Source organism: Ictalurus furcatus, chromosome 11, assembly GCF_023375685.1.
Source record: "Ictalurus furcatus strain D&B chromosome 11, Billie_1.0, whole genome shotgun sequence".
Lineage (NCBI taxonomy): Eukaryota > Metazoa > Chordata > Actinopteri > Siluriformes > Ictaluridae > Ictalurus > Ictalurus furcatus.
Window position 1 is genome coordinate 1089347 of NC_071265.1, and position 22883 is coordinate 1112229.

A 22883-nucleotide genomic window follows, 5' to 3' on the forward strand; every position below is an offset into this window, starting at 1 on the left:
TATATTAGCAAAACAATCTTCTGTTGTTATGGTGATTAGGAGCGCTAATTCAATACTCCAGTAGGTGACGCTGTGAGCGTCTAGGTCGCGTTCCGCCACACATTCACAGAAATAGAAGAAGACTTCCGGCATTTTGCTGCTTGTTATTAAAATATTTCTGAACGGGTTTTACCTCCACAGTTCCATCTGATCCGTTGTGGGTGTATTTGAGGAGGTTAACTGCGTTCTGCTGTAAAGATCAAGGTAAGTTCAACTCGGTTAACTACTTCATATGCTAGTGCGCTACAGGCTAGCGAGTCGTTTACAGTTCAGCGCTAATGAGACGTTACAGTACGTGCAGTTAATTATTAATTGGTTTGTTACTAAATTGATTCTAACCGTAATTTTCATTCTTTTAAACATTTCAGTTCACTATGGTTTGGTAATGATAAAGCAGTTAAGTTTAGCTCGACAACAATGGGCCTCATTTCCCTTCTAGACAAAAACAAAACAAATCCATCACAGAAATTCTAATTTCCATTACAAATACCATCACTAACCATTAAAACCATTACCATTACTGAATCCTTAATGGGAGCCATTAGACATAACATGTTAACATCCAAATTACCAATAGAGACCCACAGGGACCATTTACAGTTTCCATTAAATCCAATACAATTCCAGTTATAACCATCATAACCGTTACAAATGCTATTGTTTTTTTACAGCAGGGTTATCAAGCTGGATACGAACAGGTTTAATCGTGAATCGTTCTCAAGTGCGTTTACAAGATAAATTTAACAATAAATTTGGTATTCGTGAAGTTCCTGTAACTTCAGGAGAACGTCCATATCCTACTCGTTCTCCTGAGTGTTTCCTAAATTTATCACCATCATGCTAGTTCACTAGGGCAGGGACTAAGAGTACCGTCATGCTAGTTCACTAGGGCAGGGATTAAGAGTACTGTCATGCTTGTTCACTAGGGCAGGGACTAAGAGTACTGTCATGCTAGTTCACTAGGGCAGGGACTAAGAGTACCATCGAAAACATTTTGTGAACCCCGTTCATTTTATATTATAAGCGTTAATGAAAGAATAGGAAAAATAAAGAAAGTGATCCAAAACAACCCATAAATGAAGGAAAAATGAAACTAGTTGTTCGGTTATGACGAAAGAAATGGCGCTGTGTAAATGGAGGACGGGCCGGTCTGTCTGCGCAGAGCCGTAGGCAGCTGACAGAAGATTTAGCGCATGTCACTCTTATCAGTCTTTCCAGGATTTTGCGATCACAGAAATTAACGCAAAATCATGCAAACTCTGCAATATTAGGAGGAGCTTGCAATTTTTCAAAATGACCGCATATTTTCTGCAGATTTGGGCTGAGATGTGTCATGTGACGTCATCACGACGCGCGGTCCGCTGAAGCCCTCTTCGATTCACGTGCGTCGTACATGAGTACAGCTAAAAGGTTCAATTCAATTTGATTTGTATAGCGCTTTTAACAATCTACATTGTCTCAAAGCAGCTTTACAGAAACGTATAAAAACAGGATAGAGATTTTAAGTGTGTGAATTTATCCCTATTGAGCGAGCCGATGGTGAGGAAAAACTCCCTAAGATGATATGAGGAAGAAACCTTGAGAGGAACCAGACTCAGAAGGGAACCCGTCCTCATCTGGGTAACAATGGATAGAGTGAAAGTAAAGGAAAGTTCATTATGGTTTTTATATGAAGTTTGTTTGTTGAACTAGTCCACTGTTCACTAAAGGAGACCTGAGTGTAAAACTGCATGTGGTAATTGCAGTCCCGGGGCCATCGCAGCAACCGTAGTCCCAGCAACCACAGCAAGAATGTCCATGTGGAATTGAGGTCCAGAACCATTTCCATGGTACTTCAAGCGGCACCGTCCTCAGCAATCTCCAGGCTGCACTGCTTGGGGTCGTCCTCAGTGGCAGAATGTAGCCTCTGATGAGAGCTCCATCCAGACGTATGGCATCAGGATGGATCAGTCAGGTCCGGACAGCAGAAAGGGTCAGGATCACTGTTATCTCCATAATATCATGTGTAGCTCGAAAGAAGGAGAGAGGGAGAGATTGTTAGGTATGCTTACTATCCCGTAATGGGTAAGACTGTGTATTTTGCGTAAAAGAAATTCTATTCATGGTAAACAAATACATTTTCAGCCTGGACTTAAACACTGAGACTGTGTCTGAGTCCCGAACACTAATTGGAAGACTGTTCCATAACTGTGGGGGTTTGTAAGAGAAAGCTCTTCCCCCTGCTGTAGCCTTCACTATTCCAGATACCAACAAATATCCTGCACCTTTTGATAGAAGTATTCGTGGCGGATCATAAAAGACCAAAAGTTCTCTCAGATACTGTGGCACGAGACCGTTAAAAGGTCTCATTTACCAACAAACATCACTGTGAAATACAGAAATGCAATTTCACCAATTCAAGTACTTTTCCAACGAAAACTCCTCGAATCACATGACAAATTTTGAGGAAAAAAAGCCACAGAAAAATCAAGCATTTTGGCCGCAAAAAGAAACTTGTGTTTGTGTACTTGCGGTGCGGTCTTACAAAGGAAAGGGAGTTTAAAGACCAGTATGATTTTTTGTTTGTTTGTTTGTTTTGGAGGACGAAAGCTGGCTTATTTTAAATTGGTTCTGTTTGCTACAGCATCTTCTTTTAATGTCGTGTACCACTTTAGCTCTGGCACATCAGCCAAAGCCCTATTTGGGTTGGATTAGTTTATCAAGGCGATGTCTGCAAAAAATGTCCTCATGAATATCACTGACATATCTGGACAGGACTAAAATGATCACTGAGTTTTTGTCAGAGGAGGACAGAGAGAAACAACAACATGGATGATCCAGATGGGAATAAAATCGCAGATGAGCGCCTGTAAATCAGGAAATGACTCCAGGACCTCACATAAGTATAATCCCACCTGGGTAGGCCTCAAGGCACGTAATAATGTTTTAAAACTTGTTTCCCTGTGTAACATACTCGGCACCCATGAACACTGGGGTATAGTGTAGATCTTCTTTTTCTTCTCACACCATTTTCACATCACAACATTTTTTTGACCTCACTTAATTCACACCTAATTAGCGTTTTCTGTAATTCGCCGTTACAGTTATTGTGGTAAATATTTTTATTGGCACAGAAAGGTCAGGTGGCACTAACCACTCAGTCAGATGGTGTAACCAGACAATACATGTATTTAAACAAGTAAATTTCATGTAAAACTGTGCAATCAGGTAAGAATTGTAACTGCAACAGCTTATGTAATGCCATTTTAATAGTGTCCACCTGCTCATTTATGCAGATATCTAATCAGCCAATCATGTGGCAGCAGCACACTGTATAAACTCCTGCAGATACAGGTCAAGAGTTTCATTTAACGTTCACATCAAACATTAGAACGGGGGAAAAGTCTGATCTCTGTGACTGGTTATTTGTACCAGATGGGCTGCTTTGAGTATTTCAGAAACTGCTGATCTCCTGGGATTTTCACACACAAGAGTCTCTAGAGTTTACACAGAATGGTGAGAAAAACAACATCCTGTGAGTGGAGGGTCTGCAGGCTGAAACGCCTTGTTTATGTGAAAGATCTGAGGAGAACGACCTGTCTGGAATTCTGTAGTAATGCAAATAAGCTGTTTACAAAACATCAAACCTTGAGGTGGATGAGCTACAACAACAGAAGACCATGTCGGGTTCCTCTCCTGTCAGCCAAGAACAGGAATCTGAGGCCATCATGGACACAGACTCACAAAAACTGGACAGCTGAAGATTAGAAAAAGACCAGGTGACCAGGTGCCCATGATGGCCTCAGATTCCAATCTGGCCATTTTCCTCTGACGTTTCTCATCAACAAGGCGTTTCCACCCACAGAACTGTCGCTCACTCATTGTGGTTTGTTTTTCGCACCGTTCTGTGTAGACTGTTGTGTGTGAAAATCCCAGGAGATCAGCAGTTTCTGAAATACTCAGAGCAGCCCATCTGGCACCAACAACCACGCCACAGTTAAAGTAACAGATCACATTTTGCCCCCATTCTGTTGTTTCTCAGCACCTTGAAAGTCAGGGGCTGTGTTTGTGAAATATTTAGTAATCTCTGTTTGTACACAGTTGTACCATGCAGTTCCCTCATGGGCCATTAAACCCGTGTTAGACTGCAGCAGTATCATAGTGATCAAATAACAAGAGCCAAAACCAATGCTCAGAATTTCTATAAAAACAAACAAACCCTTCTCAGTCTGGAGAACATCTCACCCCTCACCTCCCAATCTGCACCACTCACATACCCTGGTTTCCAGATAGGAAAGTTGTTCTTTAGCTCTGAATTTCAGCCTATAAATGTAGTTAATGCAGGGTTTGTTTGTTTTGTTGTTGTTGGTTAAAAAATATCGACCCATTGAGAATTTCTGCCTCTTTTCTGTTCTAGATGAGTGGCGTCCTGTCTTCTCCTGCTGTCCGCTTTCCTATCAATTATAAATTTACCTCCACAAGACTGTCGAAAAATCCGACTAAGATGAAGGCGGACGATATTAAACGTGAGGATCTAGAACCTACAGAGAGCTCCAGTAGTCAGCAATGGTCGTTTGGTTCGTTCCTGGCGAACACCTCTCTCAGATTTATGCAGAAAGAGATTCACCAGTGCTCGCAGTGTGGGAAAAGTTTCAGCCAGAAGAGCAATCTGAATCAGCACCAGCGTATCCACTCAGGAGAGAAGCCGTACCAGTGCTTGCAGTGCGGGAAGAGCTTCAATCAGAAGAGCAATCTCAAACAGCACGAGCGTATCCACTCGGGGGAGAAGCCGTACCACTGCTCGGACTGTGGGATGAGCTTCACACAGAGAAGTCATCTCCAACAGCACCAGCGCATTCACACCGGAGAGAAGCCGTATCACTGCTTGGAGTGTGGGAAGAGCTTTAGTGACCAGAGTAATCTCCAGCAGCACCAGCGCATCCACACGGGAGAGAAGCCGTACCAGTGCTCAGCCTGCGGGATGAGTTTTACACAAAAGGGTAATCTCCAGAAACACCAGCTGTTTCACACCGGAGAGAAACCCTTCCACTGCCTGGAGTGTGGGAGGAGTTTTACACAAGCAGCTGATCTCCAAGAGCACCAACACGTCCACACCGGGGAGAAGCCGTATTACTGCTCGGCGTGCGGGAAGAGCTTTACTAGACATAGCAGCTTCCAACGACACCAACACATCCATACTGGTGAGAAGCCGCATCACTGCGCAGTGTGTGGGAAGGGTTTCACCCGGTACACTAACCTGCAGCGACACAAACTCGTCCACACAGCTGAGATCGAGGACATGCTGCGGTTCTCATCGGAAAGTGTGGACATTAACTAGGTCCGTTCTGAATACTTGGGACCAGCCAATTGAGACTTTTGTATGACTTGCACATAAATACAGTCTGGTAAAGAGTTTTGTTTATTCCCTTGATTTACTAGAGGGGCGGCGGTTTTATCAACACTAAGAAGCGACGAAGTTTTATACACTTTGAGAAGTAACGATGTACTATAGTGAAACGTTTGTCACTCGCTGACGTGATTAGTATTTTAATACTCGCGGCTGCCCAGTTTAGATATATTGATAATATAAGATGATATCCAGATATCGATAATGTATTTGGATGCATGCGAAATCCATTCATATGGTCAGATTTTGACCAAAAAAAAAACTACGTTTTTCTTGAGCCTAAACATTTCACGTATCTTGTATGTATGCACGTATCTTGATCATTTAAACGTTTTTAAACCTTCTCTATTTTGATGATGATATGACTTTACAATCCGAATGAATAGAGCTCATTTCGCTACGAAAAATCATGACATTCACTGTGTAGGTAATTCTCTCTCTCTCGCTCTCTCTCTCGCTCTCTCTCTTGCTCTCTCTCTCGCCCTCTCTCTCGCTCTCTTTCTCTGTCTTGTGGCTGTCAGGTTTTTAGCCGTCTTTAGTCAGACCGACTGTCTTTGTTCTAACTTTCACAATATATTAGAAAAAGCCGATTAGAAGTTTAGAAAATAAAACAAATCAAAACGTTTCCACGTCGTTTTCTTAATATATACTTGTTTTTTTCTTAAAATATAGACATGAAAATATGATATGATGTACACATTTCTGGCTTCTTCACTGTTGATATGGATGAATATTCATTTCATGTGAAATTACTAATTATTAAAGAAATATTTTAGGTGTGTATCGGGGTTTCTGTTTCACGCAGCTGTGAACCAACTGATATAGAAGTGAGACACTAATGCGTATTCGGTCACTGCCGAGGTCTGAGCTGTCTGAAGGAGAAAACATTAGGTCATAGGGTGAGGGAAGAGAGACTCTGGGACAACAGTGACCCTGGTGCCTGTAAGGATAATAGAGGTGAGGATGTGTAGGAAGACCTTGTGAGTGTGAGAATCAAGCTGTCATGGCACGTGAGACCGTGGCGATCTCTTAGACACTGCCAGTGATATGAGTTCTTTGTTTCATCATGTAACCAACCAAAGTTATTAAATATGTAAATTGTGTGATACTGGAAGAACCAAGTGCTGGATTCAGAATGTTGGGACAGGGGTGTCCAAGCTTATCCGGAAAGCGCCGGCGTGGCTGCGGGATTTCATTCAGACCAGACCAAGCAGAAGCCACACCTGAGTCTATTGAAAGCCAAGATGGACTGATTAAACAGGTGGAATCAGGTTAGACTCCTGCTTGATTGGAATGAGCACCTGCACCCATGCCGAGCTCTTTGCAGATCAGATTGGACAGCACTGCGTTGGAAGATGTTTGGATTTGCTTCCCTGGTCATGAATAAAGAGAAAACATCACTCTGAGATTTTGTCTTCTCCTCTTTCTCTTATTTATGATTGCCATGACAACTCTTAACTCGTTCTTGAGCTGTTTCGTGTCGGACGTTAACTGTAAGAACAGTTTGTGTTATTTTATAGATTAAAACAAAAACGATAGAATAAAATGAATAATACCTCACAATAACAGTCTTATCTTTTAATCTTCCTTTGACAACTGGCTCACGATGCTGGTTCAAGCCTGGGTCATGATCTTTATGAAAACACTTCATCTCAGGTGTTGTCTGTTTTTCCTTCCTGAATTTTGTCTCCTTGATTTTTAAAATAAATAAATACTACAGGCACTGATGGTAATATTGAATTTGATTTCTGAACACTTTTAACAATGCACGTTGTCACAGAGCAGTTTTACACAAATCCGGATATTAGAATTAGAGCCGTAATGAGTACGCCGGTCTGAGACTACACTTGGGCTTTTTTCTAATACAATGGACCATTTTTACATTTCCGGCTTCTACGTGATGGATCGCTTGTCCATAGCAGCAAAGTGGGGCCAAGCACTTATGGGTGTGATTGAGGCATGCTGTAATAACATGTCCCAAATGTTTTATTAATTGTACACCACAGCAGTTTGCCAATGATTGTGAGGGATCATAAGCCCTTTCTTTCCTTCTCCATACTCTTCTTTTCCCATCATTCTGTTTCATTTGTCCAAAGAATCTTCTTCCAGAACTGGTCTAATGTCCTTGAGTGTTACTAGTGCTCGTGGTTTGCATCTTGAGGTAAAGCCTCTATATTTAAATTCATGAAGGTGTGCCTTGAATGTGGACTTTGACAACGATACACCAGAGTTCTCCAGAGTGTTCTTGACTTGGCTAGATGTCATGAAGGGGTTTTTCTTCACCAAAGGAAAGAATTGTGATCATCCACTATAGTTGTCTTCCGTGGTCTTCCAGGTCTTTTGGTGTTGCCGAGCTCACCAGTGCATTCCTTTTTTTAAGAATTAAGTACTAAATTGTTGATTTGGCCACTCCTAAAGTTTCTGCTGTTTCTCTCATAGGCCTGGGGTATTTTTTTCAACCTAATGATGGACCCCTTCACTTGCATCAACACCTCTTTGGACCAAATGGTAAATAGTCTGCACTTAAAAAATGGCACTTTGTTAACCTTAGCGGTTAAAACACTGGTTCTCATTCACACTCACACACCAATGGTAGCAGAGCTACCATGCAAGGTGCCAGCTTGCCATCGGGAGCAACTTGGGGTTCAGTGTCTTGCCCAAGGACACTTCAGCATGTGAAGTCACGTGGGCCGGGAACCGAACCGCTAACCCTACAATCAGTGGACAACCTGCTCTACCACCTGAACCACAGCCGCCCAAATGCAAATTCAACACTTTGAATCAAGTCCAGACCATTTATCTCTTTATCTCTTTAATTTGTCATGAAGTAATGAGGAAACCGGTTACACCTGGCCATGAAACTGCTCATCAGTCAATTGTCCAATTACTTTTGAGCCTGTGAAAATGAAGGGACTCTGTAAAAATAGCTGTAATTCTTGAACAGTTAATACAATATTTTTATTAAATCTACTGAATTAATGCTGAAAGTCTACACTTTCTTTTCAAATCTATTGTGGTGGCTTACAGAGGCAAAATTACAAAATATTGTCACTGCCCAAAAACTTATGGACCTGGCTATACCTGTTTTCCCTGCAGAATGTTTGGGTAATTGAAGACACTGGACCGATTCACATTAGGTTGCACTCTGCAACCGGCCTCTGCCAGTGCAAGGCCATGGGTAATGACCTGGTAAATGTAAAACACTCAGTTTTAGTAACTTCATTAACATAAAATTAGATCATACTAAATGCACAGCCAGCACCTTTGATCTGAAGGAGTGTAGCACTGTTAAATATTAGATCTCTTACATCTAGCGCACTTATTGTTAATGAAACTATTACTGATCAGGAGTTTAATGTACTGTGTTTAGCAGAAACATGGATTAAACCAAATGAGTGTGTAGTATTAAAGGACACTAATGCTCCTGGATACGGTTATATACAGCGGTGCTTGAAGTTTAGAAATTTCTATATTTCTGTATAAATATTAGCATAAACATCATCAGATTTTGCACAAGTCCTAAAAGTAGATAATGAGAACCCGATTAAACAAATGAGACAAAAATATTATATTTGGTCATTTATTTATTGAGGAAAATGATCTGATATTACATATCTGTGAGGGGTAAAAGTATGTGCACCCTTGCTTTCGGTATGTGGTGTGAGCCAAGTTCTTTTTAGGACTTGTGTGAAAATCTGATGATGTTTTAGGTCATATTTCTGCAGATATTTAGACGATTCTAAAGGGTATGTACTGTACACCACTGTACATCAGCCTCATCTAACTGGCAGAGGAGGAGGAGGCGTCGCAGTCATTCATAATGATATTCTAGACATCGCACAAAAACCTGGACATGAATTTAAAGCATTTTAAGTTCTTTATACTAAATGCCACACTACCATGTGCCACACTACCACATCCAACGTACAGTCATGTCAGCTACTGCACAGAGTTTTATCATTAATCTCCCAGTGTTATCAACTTTATCGGATCACTAGATTCTTATTTACTACGGTACCAGAGTTAACTAGGACAGGGGTTCCCAAACTTTTCCAGGGCAAGGCCCCCCAAATGGTATTAACATTTGACCGAGGCCCCCCTTTTGCAAGATGTCTTTAAAACACATTAAAAATACACACTTCTGAATATATCCCTCTTTTTTTTATTATTGATAATTACATCTTACATCTTTACATTACATCACATTAGGAATTGATTGTGGGAAAACATATTAGTGGGAGGGATGGGCTTGGTGGCTCCAACACAGTTTGTCAAGCCTGGGCTTTATGTCTGTCAGTGCCATACGCATGTCATTGTCCACATGTAGACGTGCTCTGTATTTTGTTTTAAGTATTTTTAAAGTGGAAAAGCCAGACTCACAAGTGTAATTTGTTGCAAAGGGGAGTTAGGTATAGCAAATGTGATTTTAATATGTATTGTTACAAATAACATGTTATAGTAATGCATATATATATATATATATATATATATATATATATATATATATATATATATATATATATATATTAATCATGTATTTATTTATTTTTCACACCGAATTTTTGAGGCCCCCGGGCGCCCCCTGGCGACCCCCAAGGGGACCGCGGCCCCAACTTTGAAAACCACTGCCATAGATCAGTGGTTTTCAAAGTGGGGGCCGCGGCCCCCTTGAGGGCCGCCAGGGGGCGCCCGGGGGGCCTCAACAATTTGGTGTGCCCATCCCTCCCACTAGTATATTTCCTTTTTCTCACTCTCAGACAACCACACACACACACACACACACACACACACACACACACACACAATCAATTCCTAATGTAACGTAATGTAAAGATGTAAGATGTAATTATTAATAAAAAAGGGGGGTATATTCAGAAGTATGTATTTTTAATGTGTTTTTCGTTTATCTTGCAAAAGGGGGGCCTCGGTCAAATGTTAATGCCATTTGGGGGACTTTGCCCTGGAAAAGTTTGGGAACCCCTGCCATAGATCATAACATTCCCAAGGACTGATGCCGTTTTCATATAAAGAACAAATTCTCCGTCTCTTTGATGTCAAACACTTAATAACTGAACAGATGTGTCCTCTAGGGACTTGTATACAACCTGTGTGAACTCCTGACGTAACTTGGCCAAGTACTTGGGACACAAACCAAAATACTTTCTTTTCTTTAAAAAAATAAAAATAAAATAGTGTCCCACCAGGCAACAATAAAATACAGCTGATGGGTAGAAACAATGGTTATAACGTTGTTTATTTGTTATTTGGTAAAATTTGACATTTTTTAAAAAACCATGATCTATTTTGGTACGTGTTTGTCCTTTAATTTAAGCGAATAGTTAGTCATTGGTGTGCAGTGGAGACATTTTGGGACAGTAAGACTCAAGTTTTGCTATTAGAACAAATCGCTTTCCATTTGCTAACCGGTTCATGAGCGCTAATACAATGCTCCAGTAGGTGTCGCTGTGAGCGTCTAGGTCGCGTTCCGCCACACATACACAGAAATAGAAGAAGACGTGCGGCAGTTTTGCTGATTGATGAGCTGACCTCTCCGACTCTACTAATCATCTTTACATTCAAATATTTCTGACAGGGTTTTACCTCCACAGTTCCATCTGATCCGTTGTGGGTGTATTTGAGGAGGTTAACTGTGTTCTGCTGTAAAGATCAAGGTAAGTTCAACTCGGCTAACAGTGGCTGAATCCTAAATGGATTTCTACTTCCTGTGCTAGTGCACTACACAGCCTATAAAATAGTGGTGTTTACACACTCTGTAGTGCACTATATATCCTATCAGGACTCATTTGGAACGCAGCCCTAGTCAAACCTTACAGTGTGTGCAGATAATTATTGTTTTGGTTTGGTTGATTATTAAATTGATGCTAACGCTAATCGAGTTTACTTTTTATTTTTTTTTAACTTTGCACTACACTGTGGTTTGGTAACATTGCTAGTATTTAACTAGGTAAGTTAAGTTATAGTTATAGTGGAGTTTACACACTCTGTAGTGCACTATATATCCTATTAGGACTCATTTGGAACGCAGCCCCAGTGAAACCTTACTGTGTGTGCAGATAATTATTCATTCATTATTACATTGATGATATAACTATAATCAGGTTTCATTTCTTTACATTTAAATGTAGTTATGTAAGTTTAGCTCACTAACATTATTGTAATATAATATAGCTTTACCGAGATACTTAAGTAGCAGAATCTGGTCAGAAAATGGAATGTGTCCAAAACAAGCAGAACTCTCAGCACTACAGTGAAGTTAGTTTGGTTAAGAGGTTTATTTTTACTTATAGATTGCGATATTAATCTTTTCTGAAGTTTGTGCTTATGTCAAGAGGATTGCATTGAGAAATATTATTTTCCAGTAAATCTACAAGCGTATTGAATATCAAGTGTTTTAGTCGAAATTGATTAAGTTAAATATGCATATGGTATGAAAATAAAATAAAATGAATAGGGAAAATGCACCAATAAATATGAGTCAATAAGTAATTAATACTATAACTGTCATCATGCTAAATTTCCACAATAACTCACATTTCAGTTTGTTTATTATTTATTTATAATAAACAATATTTATTTATTTATTATTAACTTATTTTTTTATGTGTGTGAATAAAGGGGTCTTATCCCTGCTAGCACATCATCTCTGCACCCGAGCTTTTCTAACAAACCTACATTGTGGGGCGTATCAGCTGTTAAATCGTGTTTATATATTTGATCGATTAAAAAGTGCATTAGATTTCGGAGCTCGTGTTCGGATGTGTGCTGAATGCAGATACACTTGACGCTCCGGTGATAACTAACTCGTAAGCCGTTTAATGCGTTGGAACAATCACTCAAATGGGAGCTTACTGACTCCTCAGATTATGTGGCAACTCCCTACGAAAAATGCTCAATACACGTCATCAATTGTGGTGATCATATTCCAAAGTGTATTTGCACCTCAGCCTGTACAGGCGGTTTTGCCCCCTCAGAATGATGGTGTGCACCTCATTGGCTGGATCCAGTGCATTGCACAATTCCCAAAGTACTATCGTTTCTCAAGGGACTTGTGGTTGAATCTGGAATTTCTGTCAAAGTTCATATCGTCCAATTTTGCAAATCATTTGAATAACCTTGCAGCATTCCATGAAACAAAGTGTTTCTGAGTATTCCTGTCTGTGCCCAGTACTTACCCTGTGATACTATTTACACTGTATGGTGGCCATCTGATCCTCAGACCAACTTCTTGTCCAGCACTGAGGAAGGACGGGGCTGAGGCTGACCCACTGGGTGGTGTATGTCATCACCGTTGCAGCAGATGGATGCCCAACCCCTAGCATGACATGCAACTCCACAAGGATTATGTTGTCTTCATGGACATTACTTACAGGTGTGTATTAAAAGGTTAACCTCACCCTAGTGGTGTTAGCATCATGCAAAATTCGGTTGAGAGCAGAACGTGAATCATAAATGCAGATATTTTAAAAAGAAAAAATTAAATAAATACACCCCTTCTATATCTGTGTACTACATTATCAACTGTTCAATGATGGAGAATTGAGTGCAAAACTGTTCTTAGCACTTGCTGTCCTAATGCTATCCACATCAGTCTTATCACCTGAGGTAAAAGTCAGTTGGAGAATATTTACCAGAGCCTCTGCGTTTCATCAAGCTCATGTGTAGCTCTGAGTTCAAATCAAGGGAAATAATGTACTTGTTAGAAATATTGACCCCTTGACCATTTTTCCTTTGTAATCTAGATTTCTGATGAGTGGTGTCCTGTTGCACGTCTTCCCATGCTGTCTTCTTTCCCATCCATCGTAAAATTTACTGCTGCAAGAACATCAAGAGGTCCAACTAGGATAAAGTCAGGCAAGGATATCTATGACGATCTGGTATCCACTAGTAGGTCCAGTAGTCACCAAATGTCATCTGGTTCTTTGCACTCGTCAGTTAGTGGTGTTGGTGTGGAGAGAAAAATTCACCACTGCTCACAATGTGGCAAAAGTTTCAGTCTAAAGAGCAAGTTAATAAAACACCAGCTTATTCACACTGGAGAGAAGCTGTATCACTGCTCACAGTGTGGGAGGACTTTTACTAAACAGAATAATCTCCAGCGACACCAGCACATTCACTCAGGAGAGAAGCCGTATCCGTGCTCAGACTGTGGGAAGAGTTTTACACAAAGGGGTAATCTTCAGAAACACCAGCGCATTCACACTGGAGAGAAACCGTACCACTGCTCAGAGTGCGGGAAGAGTTTTAGTCAACGGACGGGTCTCCAAGTCCACCAGCGCATTCACACCGGAGAGAAGCCGTATCAGTGCTTGGAGTGTGGGAGGAGTTTTAGTAACCAGAGTAATCTACAACACCACCAGCGGATTCACACTGGAGAGAAGCCGTATCAGTGCTCACAGTGCGGGAAGAGCTTCACACAAAGGGGTAATCTCCAGGTTCATCTGCACATCCACACCGGAGAGAAGCCGTATCACTGTCTGGAGTGTGGGAAGAGGTTTAGACATCGCAGTAATCTTCAACAGCACCGACGCATTCACAGAGGAGAGAAGCCGTATCAGTGCTCAGACTGTGGAAGGGGTTTTGTGCTGAAGTTTAATCTCCAAGAACACCAACGCGTTCACACCGGAGAGAAGCCGTATTTCTGCTCTGAGTGTGGGAAGAGTTTTAACACACACAGAAATTTTCAGCGGCACAAGCACATTTACACAGCGGAGAATGAAGACATGAAGCAGTTTTCACCAGAAAATATGGAAATGAACTAGTTTTATTCTAAATATTGTTTTGGCTCCAATGGGAACATCCATCCATCCATCTTCTATACCGCTTTATCCTTTTCAGGGTCATGGGGAAACCTGGAGCCTATCCCAGTGAGCATCGTGCACAAGGCGGGGTACACCCTGGACAGGGTGCCAGTCCATCACAGGGCACAATCACATACACACTCACACACCCATTCATACACTACAGACACTTTGGACATGCCAATCAACCTACCATGCATGTCTTTGGACTGGGGGAGGAAGCACGGGGAGAACATGCAAACTCCACACACACAGGGCCACGGTGGGAATCGAACCGCCGACCCTGGAGGTGTGAGGCGAACGTGCTAACCACTAAGCAATGGGAACTTCTAACCACTTTATCAAATGTTTTGTATTTTCCTTTCTCTGTACTCGAGGGGCAGTGGGGATTTCTACAGAAGCCATGCCTTATTATTTTTGATCACAACATAATTATTCTGTGTACTCGTCATAACGTTGTTTTTATTGTTCTGGAAGTAGCAAAAGCTTAGCGCAATCCCGCAGCATCATGGATGAACAAATTTGTTTTTACTTTGACAGGGACTCACTCAAGCAGAAATAGCTCCATGTCTGTCAGTGATTGACAGCTTTCACATTAGTGTCCGACACTTGAGAAGGAGGCTGTCAGGTCTACAATGAGAGAATGTCCATTTCTACAGCGGGTAATTATTAAATTTATGATGCCGATGGCAAAGACACCACCGTGCGTGCTACACCAGTCCCGTTCAAATTATGTTGTGAGAAAACAGCTCACAGATCATGAGAAAATAATAATATTGCATGGCCTCTAAGGGCTTCTGTAGATTTCATCAATTTGAAACCATTAACCTTTATACCGTGTGGAAAGTAAAAATTTACTCATTTAAAACATTTCAGGTTCATATGCGAGGGGCAGATGTTTTAATGTTGTTATTATTAATACATTCATAATTTGGACCAAGCATGCTCAAACAGTTGGTAGATAATTATTATACTTTGAACAGTCGTGAATTAAATTGTATATATATTTTTTTAAATGAATAAATTAAAACAAAAAAAAAAAACTTTGTCAGATCTGTGAATAAATATCCTGACCATGCAAGTAAGATCAATGAAATGTTTACAATTGTTATTACTCTACAAGACCTCTGAAGGTGTGCTGTAGGATCTGGCACCAAGATGTTAGCAGTAGATCCTTTAAGTCCTGTAAGTTATGAGATCGGGCCTCCGTGGATCGGACTTGTCCGTCCAGAACATCCCACAGACGCTCGATCGGATTGAGATCTGAGGAATTTAGAGGCAACACCTTGAACTCTTTGTCATGTTTCTCAAACCGTTCCTGAACAGTTACCATGAAGGGGTGTACTCGGTCTAGAACAATGTTTAGGTAGGTGGTACGTGTCAAAGTAACATCCACATGAATACCAGGACCCAAGGTTTCCCAGCAGAACATTGCCCAGAGCATCACTCTTCCTCCACCAGCTCGCCTTCTTCACATAGTGCATCCTGGTGAAATCTCTTCCCCAGGTAAGCCATGCAAATGCACCCGGCCTCCACATGATGTGAAAAAACAAAAAAACAACGTGATTCATCAGACCAGTCCACCATCTTCCATCGCTCCATGGTCCAGTTCTGATGCTCACATGACCATCGTAGGTGCTTTCGGCGGTGGACAAGGGGTCAGCATGGGCACTCTGCATCATTCTCAGGCACCATGACTGGCACCAAAAAATCCTATCGGAAACTGGCGTGTGTATGAAATATATATTACACTAGTAATATAGACTAAACAGAGCTGTTACACTATTTCAGTCTGGTTCACTGCTTAAATGTTTGTTTGTTTTTTAAGTGAGTGATATTGTTTAATTTATTTTAGGTTTCACTTTGCTAACTGGTTCATGAGCGCTAATACAATGCTCCAGTAGGTGTCGCTGTGAGCGTCTAGGTCGCGTTCCGCCACACATTCACAGAAATAGAAGAAGACGTGTGGCACTTTTGCTGATTGATGATCTGAGCTCTCCGACTCTACTAATCATCTTTACATTCAAATATTTCTGACAGGGTTTTACCTCCACAGTTCCATCTGATCCGTTGTGGGTGTATTTGAGGAGGTTAACTGCGTTCTGCTGTAAAGATCAAGGTAAGTTCAACTCGGCTAACAGTGGCTGAATCCTAAATGGATTTCTACTTCCTGTGCTAGTGCACTACACAGCCTATAAAATAGTGGTGTTTACACACTCTGTAGTGCACTATATATCCTATCAGGACTCATTTGGAACGCAGCCCTAGTCAAACCTTACAGTGTGTGCAGATAATTATTGTTTTGGTTTGGTTGATTATTAAATTGATACTAACGCTAATCGAGTTTACTTTTTATTTTTTTTAAACTTTGCACTACACTGTGGTTTGGTAACATTGCTAGTATTTAACTAGGTAAGTTAAGTTATTCTCATGATCATGAACCAATCAAAACTCTTAACACTGCAGTGTAGTTGTGTATTTATATGTTCTACCTTATGTAAGGTAGAATACATTGAGCTATAAAGGTGCACTTTAAGGACAGCTCTAGAGAAATAGTAACTTTCCAGCAGTTATTACCAGACTTAAATTGGGAGCAAGAAATCTTTTTTTAGTTTTTTTTTATAATCAAGATGTTTGAGCTTTTAAAATCCTTAAAATCTAAATGTCTGTTATGAACACCAATAAGGTGGCACATCTAGATTAAAAGTTGGGCAATAGTGGATTTTACCGATAATCGGCTGATAACCGATTAATCAACCGATAGTTTTTAAAACTGATACTGAATAAAACACTCAAAGTACAATATTGCTGAATTTATTACAAAAATAAACAGCACTGACTGTACCATGAAAATGTACTGTACTGTTTTAAATGAAATAAATATAAATATATATTAGCTATCAATAAATATTAAAGTAAATAAAAGATATACATCCAAACTGAAGCAAAAAGTAACAATCCAAAAAACAAATAAAATTAAAGATGTCCGAAATTTAAAAAAACAAAAAAACACTTCAAATAACACAACAAAAATTGGTCAGTGATAGTTTTTATTTTGCCTCTAGAGGCCGCTCTCGTGCTGTATAATGACAGCGGACCCTTCTCAGCCGGGAAGAACTATCCTGTGGATTTTCACAGATAACCGATAGTTCCAGCGATCAGGTATTTGTGCTGATAAATCAGCAAAACCGATCAATCGGTAGACCTTTAATCTAGATAGATCTAGATAACTTACCGATATTCTCAAACAGTTTGACACATCCATGAAAAATGTGATGAGTCATCCTGTACTAGTCTTGTGTTTTTTGTCTTGTTTTTTCCTCCCAATTAAATGCCTCTAGAAGGTATATTTGGGGGGGGTGTTCTACAGTATCAACTCACTTGTGGTCTATTATTTTGTTTTCAGAAAGGGTGGAATTTGTGCAAGTTGGCGGTTTTCTCCAACTTGGTGCTGGCTAACCATTAACCAGAGATGTGAGATGCCAATATGAACACAATATGCAAGAAATGGCTCTTGTTAAACTCTAGTTCGCTAATCTACATGTGCATATCAAAAAATTAGAATATCGTGGAAAAGTTCTATTTTTTCCCCATAATTTAATTCAAAAAGTGGAACTTTTATATATTCTAGATTCATTACACATGAAGTGAAATATTTTGAGCCTTTTTTGTTTTAATCTCGATGATTACATCTTACAGCTCACGGAAATCAAACATCCAGTATCTCAAAATATTAGAATACAGATTTTATAATGGAGAAATGTTGACCTGAGAAGACTCTAATCAGCGAATTAACTCTAAGCACCTGCAAAGGTTTATTGAGGCTTTAATCTCTCAGTCTGGTTCAGTACACAACCACAATCACGGGGAAGATGAAAGTAAGTTTTGCATTTCATTTGGAAATCAAGGTTCCAGAGTCTGGAGGAAGAGTGGAGAGGAACAGAATCCAAGCTGCTTGAAGTCCAGTGTGAAGTTTCCACAGTCAGTCTGTACGTTTACATGGACAACAATAATCTGATATGAACCCGATTAAGACAATACTCTGATTAAGAAACTACCATGTAAACAGCAATTTTTTTTAATTACTTTAATCCGATTAAAGTCATACTCGAAGTAAACACAAATGGAATTAAGACGTGTGGAGTATTCCTGTTTTAGTCGCGTTATGGACATGTATTACGGACATGTACACACCTTAATCACACTATTAACATCGTGTGAGAGTTTGAGAGTTGTGTGAAAGGACACGTACACACAGCAGCGCTCAACCGTTTTACGGCAAACAAGAGAGCACAGCTGTGTCCCAAACTGCGAATTTGTCTACTACAGTATATAGAAGGAGAAATACATGTATCTCAACTAATATATAGACGGTAAGTACGCGGTTTGGGATGCAGCCCACGGCTTCAAGCAGTCGTCTATTTGCACGTATAGCATGACAAATAATTAACCGCACTTGAAGCGTTCGTAAAAATTAAATATAAAAACACCCAAAACTGTATACGGTGCCATAACGAAGACGAACTGTATGTCGATACATGAAATTCTGGAGCGACATCGGATGGCCTGGCGTGGTGTGGCGTGGATGTGATGTTAATCCATCTACGTTCTATAACATGTAACACGGGAACATGAAAGGAATATTCTAAAAGCGACTCATGTAAACACCTTAATCAGAATATTGTCTTATTTAGAACGAGGTCAATAATTAGATTACTGCTGTCCATGTAAACATAGTCAGTGATGATTTGAGGTGCCATGTCATCTGCTGGTGCTGGTCCACTGTGTTTTCTCAAGTCGAGAGTCGTTGTAGCGTCTAACAGGAGATTTTAGAGAACTTCATGCTTCCATCTGCTGATGAGCTTTATGGAGATGCTGATTTCCTTTTCCAGCAGGACTCGGCACCTGCCCACAGTGCCACAACTTCTAGTAACTGGTTTACTGCCCATAGTAATACTGTGCTTGATTGTCCAGCCGACTCGCCTGACCCGAACCCCATAGAGAATCTACGAGAGACACCAGATCCAACAATACAGACGAGCTGAAGACTGCTATCAAAGCAACCTGGGCTTCCAGAACACCTCAGCAGTGCCACAGGCTGATCGCCTCCATGCCACGCCACACATTGATGCAGTAATTCCTGCAAAAGGGTTAAAGCCCCGACCGAATATCGAGTTAATAAATTAACATACTGTTCAGAAGGTTGACAATTCTGTATTATAAATTCTTTATAATAATGATTTATGATAAATGATCTTAATGATCATCTTAATGAAAGGTTTAGAGGTATAAACCAGAAACCAGCAGAGATTTTAAAATGTTGTAATGATGTATTTGTCTTAATTGCTGCCTTCCTGGTTGTGTGTTATGACTGCTGTGAGGATGGTCCTGTTACACCCCTCCTGACCACCAGAGGCAGTGAGAACCACCACACTGGAAATCTTTGTGTACGTGTGCTAGCATGCTGCAACCTTCCAATAAAATATTTCCCCATCTGGTTGCTTTCTCTGTCTTGTCATATTGGAGTGCATACTGTAGCAGATACCTTCCTGCTAGCCTGGTTAACCGGAAGGTTCGATGGTACACACAACAGGCTGTGAAGCGGTTAATTCGTACAGGCAGGTATAACCAAAGCAAGTACAACACCCCAAAGTTTCTCAACCTTTTTCAGCCATGAGGCCCTAACATATTCTATCTGATCCAACTTGCGTGTTGTGAATGCGCATGACTGAGCAAAAATACAACTTTATTCATATTTTAACAATTTTTTTTTTTTTAGAAACAATCCCTTGGACACCTTGTAATTATGCTACTGGCCACAAGGGGCCCACAGACCCCTGGTCGAGAACTGCACTAGATCTTTAATTCTGTCTAGTGCACAAATTTAACTGCTAAAATTGGTTCAAAACAACACAAAAATCCAATTGTACAAAGAAAAAGCAAAATAACGGGTATACATCATTGCTGTGGAGCAGCAGCATTTTCCTCTCCTTGCTCAAAGTGTTCCATAATCACGCTTCTCCTGTTCCAGCGCTCCAGCTTTTCCTCTCAGATCATCCTAAAATCACTCCACAATCGGTCACATATAGTGGTTCACACTCACCATTACTACGTTTAATTAAACCGTATCGTATTCATGACAGTTTTCACAGTCCTTACAAAAATACTTCACTATCACAATGCCACTCCGACCCCGCACAGCTCACTCACTCTGGTTTCCAGATAGGAAATTTGAATTTCAGCTTATAACATTGAGAAGTACAGTTTATTTGTTTAAAAAAAACGAACCATTCAACATCTGTGCCTTTTTCTGATCCAGATTTGAGTGGTTTCCTGTCTCCACCTGCCGTCGTCTTCTTTCCGACACACCTTACAACTAGGATGAAGGCGAATGAGATTAAGTGTGAGAATCTAGAACCCACAGAGAGCTCCAGTACTCACCGAAGTTCATCTGGTACCGTACACGCCTCTGCTCAGCAAGCACAAACAGAATTGTACCACTGCTCACAGTGTGGGAAGTGCTTCAGTAAAAAGACTAATCTCAGACAGCACCAGCGGATTCATACGGGAGAGAAGCCGTATCAGTGCTCATACTGCGGGATGAGGTTTACACAAAGGGGTAATCTCCAACAACACCAGCGCATTCACAAAGGAGAAAAACTGTACCACTGCTCACAGTGTGGGAAGAATTTCACTCAGAAGGGTCACCTCCAGCGACACCTGCGTATCCACACAGGAGAGAAGCCGTATCGCTGTTCGCAGTGTGGGAAGAGTTTTACCGAGAACAATAAGCTCATAAAACACCAGCGAATTCATTCAGGAGAGAAGCCGTATCAGTGCTCGGACTGTGGGATGAGTTTTACCGAAAGGAGCAATCTGCAGTTACACCTGCTCATTCACACGGGAGATAAACCTTATTACTGCTTAGAGTGTGGGAAGAGTTATACGCAAAAGACTGCTCTCCGAGTACACCAGCGCATCCACACAGGGCAGAAGCCCTATTACTGTCCTCAGTGTGGGAAGAGTTTTACTACCCATAGCAGTTTCCAGCAACATCAGCGTGTTCACACCGGAGAGAAGCCATATCACTGCTCACAGTGCGGGAAGAGATTTAGTAATCAGAGTAATCTCCGAAGACACCAGCGCATTCACACCGGAGAGAAGACCTACCGGTGCTCAGACTGTGAGAAGAGTTTTAGTAACCAGAGTAATCTGCAGCGACACAAACACCTTCACAAAGCTGAGGACACGTTGCGGTTCTCATGAAGAAGTGTAGACGTTAAGTACTTCTTTTCTCAGTGCTTATTTGGGGGGTGGGGTTTCTGGTAGAGAGTAAATTTTTGCTCCTCACTACAGGAAACATTTGGGGTTTCATCATTATGAAAGTATGAACTTTTATACAGTTTGAGAAGTAAAAACTCATTATTGCAAAGCATTTCACGTTCACTCATTGGAAGAGCAGATGGTTTTTGTATTTTACTGTTATACCCATGTTTGATATATTAAGTATGTAAGATATCATCAAAATCATATCTATTCTTAACATTTTGCAAGGACAGAATGCTCAGGTGGTTGGTGAATAATTGCTATACTTTTGGATGGCGGTGGTGGCGTGGCGGTTAACGCTCGGGGTTACTGATCAGAAGGTTGCCCCAGAACTGCCAAGCTGCCACTGTTGGGCCCTTGAGCAAGGCCCTTAACCCTCTCTGCTCCAGGGGGCGCTGTGTCATATCTGACCCTGCACTCTGACCCCAACTTCCTGACATGCTGGGGTATGTGAAGAAAAGAATTTCACTGTGCTGTAATGTATACGTGATTAATAAAGACTCATTATCATTATCATAGCTATGAACTAAAAGAGGTAATAGATTATGTTAATTAAAATTCCAGTATTTGACCAGGCTTGCCCAAGAGTGTGAATTCCTGAAAGATGCCAATAAGATCAATGAAACTAAACAATTGTAACACTTTAATAGTTTTTATTAGTGGAAAAATAATATGTTTGAGATTTTGTCCAAATATTTGATACACCTAAATAATTGTTTTGTGAGTCAGGAAAGGATGAGACTTTGTAGGATAAGCGGTATAGAAGATGGATGGATGGATGGATGGTATATAGTGGTGGGTGACATGATTATCAAGATGCTCAAAAAAGTTCTATGCCACATGGTATGTATCATGATATATAGACTGTACAAATGCTGAACATTTTAAAGCTTAAGTGCAAAATTTTTATAATAAAAGTCAAACAGGCTAATAACTGTAATAACTCCATAATAAAACACCACTTTTTTTGCAGATCAGAGCAAGATTTTAAATCACTCCGATTAGCCAGTGAATGCTAATGTAAATTACCTCAGATTCGATGCCGAATGCTAGTCTGAAATGCTTTTTAATATTAAGCATCATGAATGGAAATGTATATTCTGGTACATGTCATTAAATTTCAGTTCTTTGACATTGCTGCATTGTCTATTGTTCTATTGGTGTATTTATGTTTTTGGTACTGCTATATGCTGCATAAAAATATATATATATATATTAATTTCCATGAAAAAAATTATAATTCCTTCAAAAGTCATTATTTAATTATTAATTACTTTTTTAAGCGTCTGTGCGGCCGCGTGTCTTAAAAAGAA

The 22883-nt window shown here is 40.5% G+C and overlaps 1 protein-coding gene across 1 annotated transcript; it reads left to right on the top strand.

Moving 5' to 3' along the window:
• On the top strand, positions 1-22690 carry LOC128615115 (zinc finger protein 850-like). Its single transcript, XM_053636972.1, has 7 exons — positions 1-243; positions 1354-2011; positions 2794-2949; positions 4436-5265; positions 13440-14204; positions 20220-20335; positions 20564-22690. Exons 3-7 carry the CDS (start codon positions 2851-2853, stop codon positions 21508-21510), a joined length of 2757 nt encoding a protein of 918 aa, XP_053492947.1. The 5' UTR covers positions 1-243; positions 1354-2011; positions 2794-2850; the 3' UTR covers positions 21511-22690.
• The last annotated feature ends 193 nt before the right edge of the window (positions 22691-22883 follow it).